Consider the following 19,659-nt stretch of genomic DNA (forward strand, 5'->3'; position numbering starts at 1 on the left):
TTCAGTGGCCCAAATTTGATTTGGGTGGAATCAAATTACATAGCACTAAGTTTCACTGAAATTTTAAGCAGAAGTGAGTTGCTACAATAAGTTATCTGTGACACTTTTGCAATAATTCAAAAGATGTTTCCCGGATGCTTCCCCACCCACAGCACCTACGCCCCAGGTCAGAATGGTGAGTTTCCATGGGGGTGGGGGGGGGGGGGGCACAGGCGGGAGATTACACCCCTAGTAGAATCTCCAGACCTACGTATTGTATTAATTGTCTCTACTGCATGATAATATTTTCTGCCTTTTTGGCTGGACATCTTGCCTGATTTCCAGTGACTATAACAGGAGAGGACAAGAGTTAAAACTAGCTATGCCTGCCCACAATGACACACGGAAAGATACACAATTTGTATCCTGTAAGACACATCCAGCTTAATTGCCCATTTACCACAAACACAAAACAAAATTGTAGTAAAGTCAAAGAGTGGTACAGCATGGAAACAACCCTTCAGCCTAACTCATTATGCTGATGAAGTTTCCTAAACCGAATAGTCCCATTTCCCTCTAAACGTTTCTCGCCCATGTACATGTCCAAATGGCTTTCAAATGCTCAAACTGTACCTGCCTCTGCTTCCTCTGGCAGCTCATTCCATATACACACCACCCACTGTGTGAAAACATTACTCCTTGGTTCCCTTTTAAATCTACCCATCTCATTTTAAACCTGTGCCATTGTACACAACTAACTCTTGTAATATTAAAAGATATAAACAGTCCACTCTACACAAAGCTTAGTTTATTCCTATTTTCCAAATTACTAATGTCTATTTTACTGTAATTAATTATGAAAGCTTGCTGTGTTAAGCAAAGGACAGAAGGACAGCAGGTTAGCACGTTACTGAATAACCGTTGAATAAATTATACATGAATTCCTGCTGTCTAAATCAGTCTTCACTGTTTTCCCTTTCAGTTTAAGACCTTGTTAAAACCTTTAGAGTGGATTTCCAGGATAATGGGAAGATTAACAGAGGGCCATTTAAAATAGCTACATGCGGTGTCTTCTCATTTCCGACCCAGATACCAATTATAATAAATAAGTGACTGAACATTTATGTGGCAGCTTTCCGCTATACCCAGCTGAATAGTCTAAATATATTGACGTAGTAACCCACTGTAATTTTACAAAAGAAAATAATGAATCTTTAAATTAAAATAAAAAATGAGGAAGACTATTAAACTACACATCAACTACGTTGCCCACGCTACCACATAAGTAAACAAGGACTTTGGGACAGCTAATACAAAATATTTACTCAACGTTATATAGCTGGAAATTTGAAGACACTCTGTCTGAATTTTTAAAATGTTTTATTTGCTCTCAAGGCTTCAACAGGAACTTGTTTCATTATGCTATTCAGTTCCATTACAAAATAACTGGCACCAATCAAGTCAGAGTGCACAACCGATTTAAATGTCCAATAAAACTTCTTTTCTGAAAGAGAGACAATCAAAATTAATTTGAATTTATTTTTGGTCTGGCAACAAAATCCAAATCTTTCCATTTTCATTCAATGAGACTACATCAACTCTTGCTCAGTTGATAGCACTCTTTCCTCCAAAAAGGTTTCTGGGTCAAATTCCACTCTAGGAGGTGAACACAAAAATCTAAGTTGATCTTGTTAAAGGTGGGGTGCTCCATTGTTGAAGGCACCATCTCTTAAATGCAAGTCTCCAAAAAGAAAATGGTCAAAACAGGGTGAAAGTGCCAGCAGCATCAGAGGCAGACTACATCTATGCGAAAGATAAGAGTGACAATCTGGGTGGAGCAAATAATGAATCCATGTGTGTTCATCTGCTGATTTTTCACAAAATCATTTCTCTGGAACTGTAGGCGGTCATTACCAATGAGGTCAGTATGAAGTTAGCTAGAAACCAAGACTGAAGGTGATCAGAACCAATTGAATCAGAGGCTTTTGAAACAAAGACGCAGCTGCCACTGCTCATCAGGCACCAGTCAGAAACAAAGAAGCAATGTTTTATCAGAGATAATGGGAACTGCAGATGCTGGAGAATTCCAAGATAATAAAATGTGAGGCTGGATGAACACAGCAGGCCAAGCAGCATCTCAGGAGCACAAAAGCTGACGTTTCGGGCCTAGACCCTTCATCAGAGAGGGGGATGGGGAGAGGGAACTGGAATAAATAGGGAGAGAGGGGGAGGCGGACCGAAGATGGAGAGTAAAGAAGATAGGTGGAGAGGTAGGGAGGGGATAGGTCAGTCCAGGGAAGACGGACAGGTCAAGGAGGTGGGATGAGGTTAGTAGGTAGATGGGGGTGCGGCTTGGGGTGGGAGGAAGGGATGGGTGAGAGGAAGAACCGGTTAGGAAGGCAGAGACAGGTTGGACTGGTTTTGGGATGCAGTGGGTTGGTGGGTGGGGGGGGGAGAGCTGGGCTGGTTGTGTGGTGCAGTGGGGGGGGGGGGGGGGGGGGGGGGGAGGGGACGAACTGGGCTGGTTTAGGGATGCAGTAGAGGAAGGGGAGATTTTGAAACTGGTGAAGTCCACATTGATACCATTAGGCTGCAGGGTTCCCAGGCGGGATATGAGTTGCTGTTCCTGCAACCTTCAGGTGGCATCATTGTGGCACTGCAGGAGGCCCATGACGGACATGTCATCTAGAGAATGGGAGGGGGAGTGGAAATGGTTTGCGACTGGGAGGTGCAGTCGTTTGTTGCGAACTGAGCGGAGGTGTTCTGCAAAGCGGTCTCCAAGCCTCCGCTTGGTTTCCCCAATGTAGAGGAAGCCACACCGGGTACAGTGGATGCAGTATACCACATTGGCAGATGTGCAGGTGAACCTCTGCTTAATGTGGAATGTCATCTTGGGGCCTGGGATAGGGGTGAGGGAGGTGGTGTGGGGGCAAGTGTAGCATTTCCTGCGGTTGCAGGGGAAGGTGCTGGGTGTGGTGGGGTTGGAGGGCAGTGTGGAGCGAACAAGGGAGTCACGGAGAGAGTGGTCTCTCCGGAAAGCAGACAGGGGTGGGGATGGAAAAATGTCTTGGGTGGTGGGGTCGGACTGTAAATGGCGGAAGTGTCGGAGGATGATGCGTTGTATCCCGAGGTTGGTAGGGTGGTGTGCGAGAACGAGGGGGATCCTCTTTGGGCGGTTGTGGGGTGGGGTGGGGGGGCGGGGGGGGGGGGGGGGGGGCGGGGGTGTGAGGGATGTGTCGCGGGAAATACGGGAGACGCGGTCAAGGGCGTTCTCAATCACTGAGGGGAAAGTTGCGGTCCTTGAAGAACTTGGACATCTGGGATGTGCGGGAGTGGAATGTCTTATCGTGGGAGCAGATGCGGCGGAGGTGGAGGAATTGGGAATAGGGGATGGAATTTTTGCAGGATGTTGTATTCTAGGTAGCTGTGGGAGTCGGTGGGCTTGAAATGGACATCAGTTACAAGCTGGTTGCCTGAGATGGAGACTGAGAGGTCCAGGAAGGTGAGGGATGTGCTGGAGATGGCCCAGGTGAACTGAAGGTTGGGGTGGAAGGTGTTGGTGAAGTGGATGAACTGTTCGAGCTCCTCTGGGGAGCAAGAGGCGGCGCCAATACAGTCATAAATGTACCGGAGGAAGAGGTGGGGTTTGTTCCTGTGTAGGTGCGGAAGAGGGACTGTTCCATGTAACCTACAAAGAGGCAGGCATAGCTGGGGCCCATGGCACCCTAGCTACCTAGAATACACCTCCTCCCACCCAACATCCTGCAAAAATTCCATCCCCTATTCCCAATTCCTCCACCTCCGCCGCATCTGCTCCCACGATAACACATTCCACTCCCGCACATCCTAGATGTCCAAGTTCTTCAAGGACCGCAACTTTCCCCTCAGTGATTGAGAACGCCCTTGACCGCGTCTCCCGTATTTCCCGCAACACATCCCTCACACCACCCCCCCCACACCCCACAACCGCCCAAAGAGGATCCCCCTCGTTCTCACACACCACCCTACCAACCTCCGGATACAACGCATCATCCTCCGACACTTCCGCCATTTACAATCCGACCCCACCACCCAAGACATTTTTCCATCCCCACCCCTGTCTGCTTTCCGGAGAGACCACTCTCTCCGTGACTCCCTTGTTCGCTCCACACTGCCCTCTAACCCCACCACACCCGGCACCTTCCCCTGCAACCGCAGGAAATGCTACACTTGCCCCCACACCTCCTCCCTCACCCCTATCCCAGGCCCCAAGATGACATTCCACATTAAGCAGAGGTTCACCTGCACATCTGCCAATGTGGTATACTGCATCCACTGTACCCGGTGTGGCTTCCTCTACATTGGGGAAACCAAGCAGAGGCTTGGAGACCGCTTTGCAGAACACCTCCGCTCAGTTCGCAACAAACGACTGCACCTCCCAGTCGCAAACCATTTCCACTCCCCTTCCCATTCTCTAGATGACATGTCCGTCATGGGCCTCCTGCAGTGCCACAATGATGCCACCCGAAGGTTGCAGGAACAGCAACTCATATTCCGCCTGGGAACCCTGCAGCCGAATGGTATCAATGTGGACTTCACCAGTTTCAAAATCTCCCCTTCCCCTACTGCATCCCTAAACCAGCCCAGTTCGTCCCCTCCCCCCCACTGCACCACACAACCAGCCCAGCTCTCCACCACCACCTCAACCCCACCCACTGCATCCCAAAACCAGTCCAACCTGTCTCTGGCTCCCTAACCGGTTCTTCCTCTCACCCATCCCTTCCTCCTACCCCAAGCCGCACCCCCATCTACCTACTAACCTCATCCCACCTCCTTGACCTGTCCGTCTTCCCTGGACTGACCCTATCCCCTCCCTACCTCCCCACCTATACTCTCTCCACCTATCTTCTTTTCTCTCCATCTTCGGTCCGCCTCCCCCTCTCTCCCTATTTATTCCAGTTCCCTCTCCCCATCCCCCTCTCTGATGAAGGGTCTAGGTCCGAAACGTCAGCTTTTGTGCTCCTGAGATGCTGCTTGGCCTGCTGTGTTCATCCAGCCTCACATTTTATTAGCAATGTTTTATAATGGCTATTGAAAGTCAATAAGAGATTTTATATGTAAAGAATTTGATCGCAAGTGTTTTATCTGCAAATTAATGTAAATAAAGCTAGTTACAACTGCTTAAAGTTTCTTTGAAGTAACTCTAAGGTGTGGCATTATCTGGAAGTTTATTTTCTTCACAGATAGTAACCAGCTGTTTTGAGATAAGAAAGTTTCCTTATCGTATTTGAGTATTTCTGTCACATCACAAACTACCAAGATATGAAGCAGAATAGATTGGAGTGATGAATATTATTTTAAAATAAATTACACAGACTCCTATATTCAGGATTTTACTATGCCATACAATATAACCCTTAGACTGTTTGTGGGCAAGTGGCATCATATTGTCAGAACTTCAACAGCTGTTTACAGTTTAGTAATATGCATTTGGTGAAAATCCATCAGCACATACTAATGAGAAGAAACCTTGGCATGATGTGCCTCCACAACAACACATCAACCATATAACAGTGCTATGTGTTATTACAATTAACAAGGCAGTTTGTCTAGGACCAGAGTTTCATATTCTGGATAAACACTTCCAAGACATCCATTTTATTATAATCCTAAAAACATTTCTCCTGATTTTGAGAACTAAAATGCAATCTGAATTAAAATAAAACAAAGCACTTCAAGTCTATTTTCCTTTGTATTATTCTAATCCACACATTAAAGCTTCATGGTGTACAATCAAAATCTACTTAGAAACAGTACAAATTTTAAATCAGATGTGACTTCTCCAAATATTTTTCAAAGTACATTTTATATCAGTTCCTTAAAAATAGAGGTTGATATTTATGTCCCGCCAAATATAGTTTACTTTATGAATGGACCTTAGATTCAAATGCACAAAAGGAAAAGCATACTTAAAAAGCACAAAACCTACACTCAAGAGCCAGTAATTACTTGGCATTTTGCCAAAATCGAGGAAATCACATGTCTATCCCTTCAAGTAATTTCAATTGGTCCAGTTTTGACTGGTTGAACTTACCATTTCTATGTCTCCATCAGCTACAGCACGCAATAATTTTTCCACCTGCAATAAAATTGCAACAAGCTAAGCTCCCTCTCTTAATATTAAGTGAAGAGGAAGGATCATCTGCTTTAGTACAATGCTTTGCAGCAGTTTTATAATCTGATCAGCGGGGATTACAAAGATGTTAAAATTACAGAGTCAACATTTTTAAAAATCCATTTCTTAACTGTGTGCAGGCTCAACATGAAAATCTTGCTTTCAGATACCTTATTCGCAAAGGTTTTGTGTGACAACATAAATGAAACAAAAGATTAACCCTCAAAATATTATTTACGCTTTGTATTATCAGCCGAAAGCTTTTATTTTCAGATTCTGGCTGGAATTGAAAATTTTTCAGTAATTTTCTTGGGTGCTAAATTTTACATTATCAGTCTCATCATTAAAACATTCACTTATTCTTATAAATGCCATTACTAACATTGTTGATTAATTAATAGCTCACTATAGACTTATCCTGGGCTATTAGGGATGGGCAATAGATGCTTAATACAGTGATGCCCATATCCTATGACCTTCTTAAAAAAAATTCTAAGCTGTCAAATTATTTTGAGTCGGCACCTGCCCCACCATTAATGTGATAATTGGGAGTAAATAGCTTTGTGACTTGAAATAACAAGGTAACAAAGCACTTTGGTGGCACAGTGGTTAGCACAGCTGGCTTACAGCACCAGGGACCAGGGTTCAATTTCAGCCTCGGGTGATTGTCTATGCAGAGTTGCACATTCTTGCCCAATCAGTGTGGGTTTCTGTCAGGTGCTCCAGTTTCCTTCCACAATGCAACAATGTGCGGGTTAAGTGGATTGGTCATGCTAAATTGCCAAGTGTCCAGGGATGGATAAATCAGGTGGATTAGCCATGGGAAATACAGGGTTGACGGAATAGGGTGGGATGCTCTTCAGAGGGCAGTGTTGAATTGATGGGTCGAAAGGCTTGCATCCACACTGTAGGGATTCTATGGTTTAAGTAAAAACATACACCACTAATCCACCTCCTTGATCAAAAAATGAAATTTATAGGTAAAACTAATTTCAAAATTTGGAATGACTCCAGACAGTAGAACTCTGATACTCACTCGTTACCAACACTGCATTGGGTAGAATAACGTACTATATATTTATGGCATTAAAATTACAGTTTTAAATTTGTATAAGTTATGTATAAGTAGGATACAATGAAGACAGAAATGACAAAGTATTTAACTAATTTTAGCTGTAAAACAAAAAAACTTAACAAGACAGATTTTAAAATATGGCAATATCATTGGCTGAAAATTATTTTTCAGGTAAGATATAAAGTTGGTAGATCACTGATGATACGTGTATTAATTTAAATTTTATTCTGCAGTATACAAACTGGTTACATGTTTGAGAAGTGAAATAATTAGTTTATCTAGCAGTATGGAACATTCCTAAATCAAATTGGTATTCCGGTTTGACTTCTTTGCAAATATGTGTAGAAAAAGAGAGACAGTTCACTTTGATGCTCTATTCAGTGCTAAAACAAAGCAAAGCAATTTGTTTCGTGGAACTTTAGATTTAGAGGTTGAAGTGACAAAAGAACGTGTAGAGAAATTGTCCACAGTAAGATAAAATAAAACTGCTTTCACCTCTTTATATTTGCCTTTCTCTTCTTCAGCCTTAGTTTCAACTGATAAGGAGGAAACCGTTGAAAGAAATGATTTCTGACTACCAGCATCAGTGGAAGGTTGAGTTGATCTATCAACCGACTACAGAGAGCAATGGTTGAGTTAGTACAAGGTAAAACAATGCAAATAATAGTTACTAAAAATACTAACAGTTACTAAAAATACAATTCAACAAAACTGAAGGATAGGAGGAACACAACATGGTAATGAAAGATAGCAAAAAGTGTGCAAAATAAACGTGCATTTTCACATTCTAACAAAACAACGACATATACTTAACTGCTTTTACATTTAATGAAAAAGGGCAAGTTTAGACAGACAACTTGGTATTGGTAGTTACCTCTGGCATGCTGTGTCGCCGGTCATTGTCAAAGTAGGTAAGTTCCAGCAAATCTAAAATCTAAAGAGCAGAGACCAACACTTTTCTTTAACAAAAAGTTTAATTACCTGCTAACAATATTCTTTTCATTCAGTCTGCAGATACAAATGCTCAGGTTCAAAATGAAAATTTCTTACAGTTAAAAGAAATTTTGCTGCACAAATCGAATGGTTAACATGAATCAGCTACATAACATATCATGATGTTCCTCCCAAACATTCATCTTAACTTTCCTCTTCTTAATTTTGACCATTTTCATCTTTGAATTTCTGGAATTTTTCCCTTCATTTCTTGTCTTGTGTTTGCAAACTCTCCAACATCCTCTAGTCAAGTGAATTTTTTTTGCCAGGCTGCCACCATAAATTTTAATTTTAGCAAAGAGCAATGAGGCATCTGATAAAATTTACTCCTGATTGGCTTTCTTTTAGCATACTCCCATGGATTGTGAATTGTAAAGAGCACAAAGTTTAGATCCTTTTCTCTCCATAACATACTACTATGTCCTGGGGAACACTCTCATTTTAAAGGTTCAACTTTTAAGATTTGGCAAACAATGACCATCATAACTCCCCCTCCCATTCCTTAGATGACATGTCCATCATGGGCCTCCTGCAGTGCCACAACGATGCCACCCAAAGGATGCAGGAACAGCAACTCATTCCGCTTGGGAACTCTGCAGCCCAATGGTATCAATGTGGACTTCACAAGCTTCAAAATCTCCCCTTCCCCCACTGCATCCCAAAACCAGCCCGGCTCATCTCCACCTCCCTAACCTGTTCCTCCTCTAACCTATCCCCTCCTCCCACCTCAAGCCGCACCTCCATTTCCCACCTACCAACCTCATCCTGCCTCCTTGACCTGTCCGTCCTCCCCTGACTGACCTATCCCCTCCCCACCTATCTTCCTTTCTCTCCATCTTCAGTCTGCCTCCCCCTCTCTCCCTATTTATTTCAGAGCCCTCTCCGATGAAGGGTCTAGGCCCCGAAACGTCAGCTTTTGTGCTTCTGAGATGCTGCTTAGCCTGCTGTGTTCAAACAGCTCCACACTGTGTTATCTTGGATTCTCCAGCAGTTCCCATTATCTCCGACCATCATATTATCTTGTTTTATAAAGTTACCCATTGAGTAAAGTTTCTTTTTAAGGATAAAATTAAAATTCATGTGTTGATTTGTAAAGAGAGTTCAATCCAAGGGAGAAAGATCTCATACATAGCTTTAGATGTAGATTTTTTTGTTAAATTGACACATTTGGCCAAGTTATTTTTGTAAGTTGCCCCAAACTAAAACTGACGAGAGATAATCTGGTACCTGATGAAAAGTTGGATTTATTGCCTAGTTAAAATCTGCTGAAGCATTTATGTTACTTTTAAAAATTTGATTCTCAAATGCTTAAATGGGCAAAACATTTCAATTGTCCGATCCCTTCCTTCATTTTTGTGAAGACAAATTAAATTAACAACAAAAGATAAATGCCAATCTTGGCATTTGAAATACAAATTTGATTACGAAGTATTTCTTTTCTACTAGCAAAGCTTTGCGATTATGAAACTTCAGAAGTGCTGACTGCATACTTGTGCCATCAAATTCAATTTTCCCACAATACTCAGTAATCCTCGTAGTCATGTGTGGATAGTTAGATACAGTAATCTAATTTTCAAGATTGAATCCTGTATAAAATCAGCTTCTCTCTATACATCATCCATAGCAGTCTCTGTTTCTCCTAAATAGTTAATAAGGATAAATTGCATGATCTTGCAATATGAACCTACGCAATGTTTAACATCATCAACACATGGGTCAATATAAAGTTTAGCTTGTATTACCTTAGAATTAAGTGCACATTGTAAAGGTGTTTCTTTCATTTTGTTCTGAATTTCATTACTAGCACCATTCTCCAGCAACACCTGAATGATGCCATCATAACCCCATCGTGCAGCAATGTGGAGAGGTGTATCACCTTTGTCATTTGTCATGTTTAATTTGCAGGTATTTAAATGGTAATACACTAGAGCTTTGACACACTACAAAAGAACAAAAATAAAACTATTATTTTCACTGAAAGAACAAATATTATATATTTACATCTTTCTTTCCAGTTCTATTCTATCTATTGGAATACTTTTTTGGAGGGCCACCTCAGAAGGAAAGTTTAAAAGTTGACCAAACAAATTGGTTACTGCACTCAATGCAGACAGTTTGTTTCTAATAATTATAGTAAACTGTCCAGACTTTCAATGACATTCCCTTAACATTAGATAGCTATACTGGTAAATTCATCATTACATTACAGGTTACTGAACTTGTTAACAACCAGCACATCCTGAAAAACAGCTGTGCGGAGTAGGTTTTCTTCGAAACTTAGTTAACAAGAGATACCAACACAATGAAGAAATTAAATATTTTCGAATTTCAGGTAATAGCTCTTTAAGGCAAGCAAGGGAAACCCTCTGGTAAGTTCTTCACTTCATGAAAATGATGATTTGGCCATGTATTCCATTGCTAATTGTGGGAGCTTGCTGTGTACAACCAAACTGGTATATTTCCTATATTAGAACAGGGGCCAGATTTCACACATATTTAATTGGTTGCTAAGTGGCTTAGAACATCCTCCCATATAAATGCAAGTCATCTGCCTTCTTTGTGAGGAAACCTTTTGATTCTTGACAAAAGATATGTTGTTCAAACAGTGTTTCAAATCATTTTCAAAATCTATGTCCTGTCCAATCAATTTAATTGTCAAATACATAAGCTAAAATAGATTTCAGGAAAAGATCTAATGCAAATTGATTTACCTTTTAACAATAAACCAAAAGAACTGCAGTTGCTTGAAATCAGAAAGACAAACAAATTGCTGGAAAAACTCAGCAGGTCTTGCAGTATCTCTGGAGAGAAATCAGAGTTAATGTTTCAAGTCCAGAGACCCTTCAGAGCCAATTGTAGCTAGATAAAGGTTGTTATATACGTTGAAGATAGCACTGGGTAGGGAAAGCATTAAAGTGATACACGGAGATGGAGATGGAGATGGAGATGGAACCCGGAGATAGAAAAAAAAGCTGGGCAAATCAAAAGAATAGGTAAAGATCAGCTTTGGACAATGAACAGCTGCAAGTAGGGACCAGTGATAGCTGATAATGGATCGTTGTGGTGGCAGCCCATGTGATGACAACTTCTGGGGCGTGGATGTTGGGGTAAGGACATGGGAGACAGTACTCAGGTCCTTAAATTTACTGAACGCTATAAGGAGTCCTGAAGACTGCAGGGTGCCCAAACAGAAAATGAGGCGCTGTTCTTCCAGATTATACATATATACCAACCTTTTACTGGCTACAATCTGTTCTGAAGAAGGGTCACTGGACCTGATACATTAACTCTGCTTTCCCTGGGCAGATGCTGTCATACCTGTTGCGTTTTTCCAGCAATTTCTGTTTTTATTATTTAACTGTTGGACTTGATAGTCATTAGAGGCTTTGTATCCCTGTGTTGTCACATCTACATCTGAAGACCAAAGAGAAATGTAGCATCATAACTCAGGAAACCGGCAATGGGACAGGTTTCGTTTACTGAATTTGACTTTTGTTACTGTACCTTTCTCCATTGGGCAAGCACTTTGGCCATCCTAGGTCAGCATATGAAAATATTATGCACAAGCACAAGCTAGCCAACTTCGATTAACCTACTTTGCATTGGATTCTTCGATCTTTGTCAACAGAATAGAAAGGAGATGCCAATGGAGAGCTCAATGCTATCAGCTATATTCCCAACTTTTAATCACTAGCTAAGCGGAGACCTAGAATTATTCAAACAGACCTCAGCAAGCAGCGCCAGTTGCTGAACAAAAAAGGCAAGAGGAGAAAATGGGAGAAACAGGGGTTAACATGATGTTCATATGAAGCCAACTGAGGTTCATCAGTGCTACATGAAACTTCTTAAAACATGTCATGATCAACAATGTAGTAGAAATCCGATACACTCAGAAAATCAAAATAGCAATCTTGGCTAATGCCATTTCTATAAAGTCCTCCAAGCCTATTATTACCTGCCCGACAACATCCCTATTTTTGACTTTGGCTTTGGCCTCTTACGTGCCCTTTCCTGCTTTCCTTTGGTTCTCTATTGGTAGTTGTGCCTTTAGAGTATGGATCCAACATCTCTGAAATTCCTCTTTAAATCCCACTTCAAATGGCTGACTCTTCTCCTTCAAGGTCTTCTTAAAACCTACTACTTTGACAATGCATTCACCCAGACAGCTTCTGGCTCAGTTGCCATTACTTCTATGAAATGCATTAAGACTTAAAAAGAAAAAGGCTTACTTTTATGTATTATCTTTCAGAGTCTCAAGATGTCTACAAACACTTTAGAAGTGATGTCACTGGTGCAATCTAGGATATCTTACTATATTAAAAGCATTAGATAAATGCAAGCTTACTGTTGTTGATATTGTTAACCATTAGGCTATTGAGAGCTCATTGCAAGGTCAAAAACTGGATAGGGAGTTACAGAGCAAACAGGAGACATTTTGGAGACAGAGAGTATGATAAAGGAAAGATCAGTGGGAACAGAATGTAGGTGTGGGATTATAATGGAAGCAAATGGTAAAGTTATATTCCTGGAAGATTTACAACCACATTTATACTTAAAACTTCATATAAGTTGAATTCTGTTCAATATGCAAACTTACATCTTCATGACCATGCATGCAAGCCAAATGAAGTGGAGTATTGCCGTTATTATCTTGTGCTTCAGTGCTAGCCTTGTAGTCCAGAAGAAGCAACTAAGCATTTAAAAGAAAGGTATCAAAATCTGTGCAACTTAAAAGCGATTCAGTAAAACTAGCAAACAAGACATCAATAATACATTTTTTGAAGTTACATGTAAAATCAGGCTTTTTTTGGGCAGGGAAAAAAAATCTGCAGTTGATTTCTTACTCCTGTCTGCAGTTTATGGGCACTGATTCAAACACTGCAGCACTGTTTTTACAACCAGAATATCCTGAACACACGAGTGGAAATGTGGTATTTTGTCTCGTGTCCACTATGTTATGTAATTACTAAAATAATTCCTTCATAGACAATTAGTTTACTTGTCAAAACTTAAAGTGCTCTAGAGACTGGCAAGCGCTCTCCTTTGTTTATAATCTTCTATTCCAAATAATCAATCAGCTTTCAGCAATGTCTTGAAAGTCAAATTTACTTACAGTCACATTTTGATACCCTTTCTGACAGCACAGGTGAAGTGGGGTGGACCCATGATAATCTGTAGCATTAACTGTGCTTCCCTTTTCAACTAATAGGTCAATCAATGATGCTTGGCCTGGAGGATAAAATACTTGCATTAACAATTATCTTAGGAAAACATTTTATGAGAACTATTCTACAAGTGCCAAATTAACAAGCTGCCCTTTGCGTAGTTCTCGACAAATATTTTAATTTAAACATTAAATTGAGGGATTAATTTTAAATCTGAGAATTTAAATAGACACAAGTTACCCAGCTGTAGAAATCTGATCACTGCACAAATGCAATGCTTACCACAGAAAGCAGCTACATGCAATGGTGTATAACCCCGGTCATCTCTAGAACATGGTGTGACAATAGATGGGTCATTCAACCGTCTACAAAATAGAAAAATCATCAGATACCTGATTCAATTATACAAACACAGATATTTTAAATAACCAAAAATCAGCTAATTGGCTAAAAAGCAAATTTACTTGCACAATAACGAAGTTTCCCCAGGAAGTTGTATGTATATAATCTTAACTGCAGGTTGGACATACTCCATAGACTTTAAATACCCCCTTGACATTATCCAGCACACAGTCACCTTGGAAAAGGTACAGAATGGATAATACACCAGTTTCAGCTCTGTTGAGATAGCTAGTCCCCTGCAACTCTCAAATTTTGGCTGGCGCATACTGATAGATAAATTTTTTCAGTGCTTTGCAGGAGAATTAAATATTACTGCTAAAGTAATAATAAATTCCTTTTTGTAGCATTCCCATCAAGCATGTGTTAAGAACATTACAGATTTATCATTTTAACCAATAATAATCTTGTTCTCAGATTTTTGTTGTCTGTCCAGTCTCAATCCCTAACTGTCCATTTCACCATTCTTTCTTAATTTTCTTTTAGTCCATTTAGACGCGTTCCCTTCCCCTTGCTTAACCCAAGTATGCCAGCTTTCCTTTCCTCCACATCTCAAATCCAATTTGTCACAGTTTCTCTCCCTTCCTATCAGCCTCCCTTGGCTAAGTCCACAGCAACACACTGTACTGTCCTTGGCGTTATCTGAAGAACATATGATCATACATGTTGCCGCCTCCTTAACAGCAGAACAGACTTTAGCCCACCACAAGTGCTTTCAGGAGGATACAATGACAAGTTCAAGTCCGTATAAATTCAAGCTGGGAACAATACAATACGGTGGCAAGATTCAGGTTCAGCTCAAAAAAGTGAAAATTCAAAAAGGTTCTGATTGGTTCAGTTATTTTTCATGCTTTTATGGCCCAATGGAGCAAAAATGAGCAACTGTTAACTTACAGTCACATGCATATTATGTGGCCCAAAAATTGTGGTTCTATACAAGATCCTATTGAACACGTTGTTATGAAGACAGAGGAACCACAAAATATTCACAGACATGTTAAACTTTCTACTGTAATAATTTAAAACAAGGGGATATAGCCAAAATGGTGCTGCTGATGAAAATTAAGTGGCTGCCTGCAGAACTAGATCTTGGAATGTCACACGTGGCAATATGTCCAGAAAGCTTGATAATAAAGTGTGAAGTTGGATGAACACAGCAGGCCAAGCAGCATCTCAGGAGCACAAAAGCTGATGTTTCGGGCCTAGACCCTTCATCAGAGAGGGGAATGGGGTGAGGGTTCTGGAATAGATAGGGAGAGAGGGGGAGGCGGACCGAAGATGGAGAGAAAAGAAGATAGGTGGAGAGGAGAGTATAGGTGGGGAGGTAGGGAAGGAATTGGTCAGTCCAGGGAAGACAGACAGGTCAAGGAGATGGGATGAGGTTAGTAGGTAGGAAGTGGAGGTGCGGCTTGGGGTGGGAGGAAGGGATGGGTGAGAGGAAGAACAGGTTAGGGAGGCAGAGACAGGTTGAGCTGGTTTTGGGATGCGGTGGGGGAAGGGGAGATTTTGAAGCTTGTTTCCTTTACATTGGGGAAACCAAGCGGAGGCCTGGGGACCGCTTTGCAGAACACCTCCACTCGGTTCACAACAAACAACTGCACCTCCCAGTCGCCAACCATTTCAACTCCCCCTCCCATTCTTTAGATGACCTGTCCATCATGGGCCTCCTGCAGTGCCACAATGAAGCCACCCGAAGGTTGCAGGAACAGCAACTCATATTCCGCTTGGGAACCCTGCAGCCCAATGGTATCAATGTGGACTTCACAAGCTTCAAAATCTCCCCTTCCCCCACCACATCCCAAAACCAGCCCAGTTCATCCCCTCCCCCCACTGCATCCCAAAACCAGCCCAGCCTGTCTCTGCCTCCCTAACCTGTTCTTCCTCTCACCCATCCCTTCCTCCCACCCCAAGCCGCACCTCCATTTCCTACCTACTAACCTCATCCCACCTCCTTGACCTGTCAGTCTTCCCTGGACTAACCTATCCCCTCCCTACCTATACTCTCCTCTCCACCTATCTTCTCCTCTCTCCATCTTCGGTTCGCCTCCCCCTCTCTCCCTATTTATTCTAGAACCTTCACCCCATCCCCCTCTCTGAAGAAGGGTCTAGGCTCAAAACGTAAGCCTTTGTGCTCCTGAGATGCTGCTTGGCCTGCTGTGTTCATCCAGCTTCACACTTTGTTATCTTGGATTTTCCAGCATCTGCAGTTCCCATTATCTCTTTCCAGAAAGCTTTAAGGGATCGAGATACAAAGGCAGAATGCACTAACAACTGAACCATAATCTCAGGCTGTGAACATGGTGGTAGAAAAGACTGCAATCTTGGTGAGGGGGATTTTTGGGGTCTTCCTGTTGCAGAGGATTCAAGGGTTAAAAGCTCATTCAATCATGATTAAAAGCTAGTTCAATCACGCCCGAGTGTGCTACTGGAAGTTGGTGTGACAGGAGAAGCAATGGTGTTGTGACAATGTCAGTGGGCTAGTAATGCAAAACCCCAGATTAAAGTTCTGGAGACAGGGGTTCAAATCTCACCATGGCAGATGGTGAAACCTGATTCAATTAAAAGGAGAGAGAGAGAATCTGGAACTAAATAAAATGGAATAAAATTTTAGAAAAATGGCTGAGGTATTAATAGTCTGCGTTTGAATGCCAGCGTGCTATGAAGGTCACAGTGGAAGAACTTATCACTCATAATGCATATAAAGGATTTTCTTGCTATGAGTGCCAGAAGCCCGCTGCTTCTGTTAGCCATTGTCAAAAGGAAAATACAAAAGAATTTCAACTAACCTGCTAAGCAAAGAACCTGAAATTTTCTCCTCTTCTCAAATTACCAGAGACTGAACTTTAATCTGTTTGTTTTGAGTACATTTCCCATTTCCAATTTGTTTGCATTACTATTTCCTCTCACGTTTAACAACTAATAAACTCTCCCTTTAACTCAAGGAAACCTGGTTACATTGGGTCTTTTAAAATCAAATTAATTTGGCTCAAGAGGAAGGTATCCAGAAGGAAGAGGACGCTTTGTTGATTAACCTTCTCACGGACATCAAAGGGTCTCATGAATAAAGAAGGGGAATGAGTTTATTCTTCTTCACCTGGGAGCTTGACAATTTAGGTATCTTGTCTACTTTTAGTTCATTGCACAGAAATGAACTGCACTGGCTTGGCCAGCATTTACTGACCATTCCAGTTACTCTTGAGAAGCTGATGTTGCACTACTTCTTGAATCACTACAGTTCATTTGGGAGAAGTACATTCAGTGTGGTTATGGAGGGAGTTACAAAATTTGACCTTGTGACAGTGAAGAAATGGGGATATACTACCTGCAGTGCATCTTGGATATGGTACACACTGATACCACTGTGCCTTGGTGGCAGACAGAGAAATATTTGAAGGATGTGTTGTTGATCAAATGGGTTGCTGTGTCCTGGATGGTGTCAAGCTTCCAAACATTAACAAAGCCACCAAAGGCAGGTGTAAAGTATGAAAACATTGGAATCAAGAGCAGGAGTAGACCATTCAGTCCCTCCAGTCTTCTCTGCCATTCAATCAGATCATGGCTGATACAAATGTAACCTTAAATCCACATTCCTACCTAGCTCATAGTCTTTCTACCCATGCCTTAACAACAATTTACCTATATCTGCCTCAAAAATATTCAGGGACTCTACCTTTACCACCTTTCCAAGAAGACAGTTCCAAAGGCTCAGAACTTTGAGTAAAGAATCATATTTATTCTGTGTTGCAAAATGGCAACTCCTGATTTTTAAAACAGCAACACGCTAGATTCTAAGTGTTCTAGATTCTCCTCTAAGTTGAAGCATTCCTTCCATATGTTCTGTCAAGACTCCTCAGGATTTTATATGTTTCATTCGTAACAAACTACTTACTTATCTAATCCAAACTTGTGCCAGGTAGATATTAGATAGACTTTGAGGAGTCATGACTTACGTTACTCACTACAGGATTCCTAGCCTTTGACTTTGTCATGGGGCCACAGTATTTAAATGGCTGGTCCAGTTCATTTTCTGGTCAATATTAACTCCTCAGGGTGTCAATAGTGGGGTATTTAGTGATGGTAATGCCAGTGAATGTCAAAGGAAGATGGTTGGAATCAGTCTGTTGGAGATGGCCTGGCATTTGTGTGGCATAAATGTCACTTGCCACATGTCAGCCCAAACCCAGATATTGTCCAGATTTTGTTGCATTTGAACACTGACTGCCTCAATATCTGAACACTGTCAATGGTACTGAACATTGCACAAGTCATTGGCGAACATCCCCACTTCATCCTTATGATGGAGAGGTGGTCATTGAAGAAGTAGCTGACAAATGTTTATTCAAGGACACTAACCTGAGGCACTCTTGCAGAGACAGCCTGAAGCTGAATGGCAGACTGCAGTCAACGCTCAGGATTCCAAGGAAAATTCCTTCCCTGATTCCTAGCACTTTGTAGCCATCTGTCATGCCAATGGAACGACTGGCATTTCTGGAACACTCAGTAAGATATGATTCCATGACAATGTCTACGTTAGGTTGTTGCTGGATTAATCTGTGACATAGCTCTTCCAAATTTGGCACTAACTGCCAAACATCACTAAGGAGGAACTGACTGTTTCCAGGTGGCCCATCTGGTTTATTTTCTTTCTTGGATTGTGAAGACTTGGGGAACCTTGCTTCCAGTCTGGTTTTAATTCATAAACAAATCCTGGATAACTTATGTTAATAATATAGTCATGGCTAGCTGCAAGTGGTGCATTTTCCTTCTCTGCACGAACTAAAATCCTTACCACAACAAACGTATCCAAGAAATTTGTTGAGACATACCAGCCTCGTCAGTGCTCTGACAAAGGCCATTACACTAGAGCATCAACTTGGTTTCGCTATCTGTTGATGCTATGTGACCTGCTGAGCATTTCAACATTGGCTGTTTTTGATTTTCTCTAGAGTCCTTTCCAGGCAAATGACTCCAACTAAATATCACCATCCAGAGTGTCTCACCAGAAGGTAATGATGGATCAACCTGGAATGAGCTCTTAAACAATCTAGCATCATATAAAAAGGGTAACTTCATATATTTATGATCTTATATTCTCTTTTTACACAGTCTTGATGTTAACACAAATTAGATGATACAAAGCTCTGATCATGGAAGGATTGGATCCTGACTTTATGACTGGCAAGATATCAAGTGGTATATCAAAATGTTACCATGTTCCTTCATACCTGGACTGGAATGCCATCCATGTATTAATACTTGCAATTTGTAAAGACATTATACATGTTGAACTAATATCAGTTAGCTTCTCCAATTATTTAATCACCACCTTACCCTGACACAAGTTTCTCACAGCTATCACAAAAACAGAGAGGATGACACATCTTTTCAACGCTGTCCTCGTCAGCTTCACCTTGACTTAACAATGCTTCCACTTCTGCCTGATTACCAGCTGCAATATGCTGCAAACACAAAAATAAAAACTTTGTAAAGAGTATGGAAAGAGGCAGGAAATCTTCCTTTTATTCTCATTGCATTACATTGTTTGGAGAGGGGAAAAGTAAAGTCCTCTGGTGAAAGAAAAAAGCCAGCCATTCTGTTTCAGACCTCCATTCGTTTGTTTCCTTCTCTGGCTTGGCATCTATTGTTTTAGATGAATTTTTGAAGTGCCTGCAGGCATTTTACTAAATTAAAAGTGTGTCTTAAAAGTTGCATGCTTGCTACTGATGTTAGCAAAAGGGTTTAACTTGTCTTATTCCCATCAAGGAAATAACTTACCTCAGTTCAAACATGAGCAGAATGGCAAATTGAAAATAGGCATTCATTGCGTGAAAAACAACATCTACCATGAAGTAGCAATACCATAGCAGCAGTCCTTGTTGGCAGCTACAAATGAA

General features: G+C 41.4%; 1 protein-coding gene across 5 annotated transcripts in view; it reads right to left on the reverse strand.

Moving 5' to 3' along the window:
• The window catches only part of ankrd27 (ankyrin repeat domain 27 (VPS9 domain)), a 76,170-nt gene that overhangs the window by 16,617 nt on the left and 39,894 nt on the right, over positions 1-19,659 (reverse strand). For all 5 annotated transcript variants that reach the window (XM_048547118.2, XM_048547119.2, XM_048547117.2 and 2 more), the window contains 8 exons: positions 19,097-19,224; positions 13,649-13,731; positions 13,315-13,430; positions 12,799-12,891; positions 9,944-10,141; positions 8,083-8,142; positions 7,704-7,823; positions 6,053-6,097 (listed from right to left, as the gene is read on the reverse strand). In XM_048547118.2, coding sequence (XP_048403075.1) covers positions 6,053-6,097; positions 7,704-7,823; positions 8,083-8,142; positions 9,944-10,141; positions 12,799-12,891; positions 13,315-13,430; positions 13,649-13,731; positions 19,097-19,224 — 843 coding nt within the window. The remainder of the gene's footprint in view (positions 1-6,052; positions 6,098-7,703; positions 7,824-8,082; positions 8,143-9,943; positions 10,142-12,798; positions 12,892-13,314; positions 13,431-13,648; positions 13,732-19,096; positions 19,225-19,659) is intronic.

The sequence above is a fragment of the Stegostoma tigrinum genome, chromosome 16 (genome assembly GCF_030684315.1).
Source record: "Stegostoma tigrinum isolate sSteTig4 chromosome 16, sSteTig4.hap1, whole genome shotgun sequence".
Classification (NCBI taxonomy): Eukaryota; Metazoa; Chordata; class Chondrichthyes; order Orectolobiformes; family Stegostomatidae; genus Stegostoma; species Stegostoma tigrinum.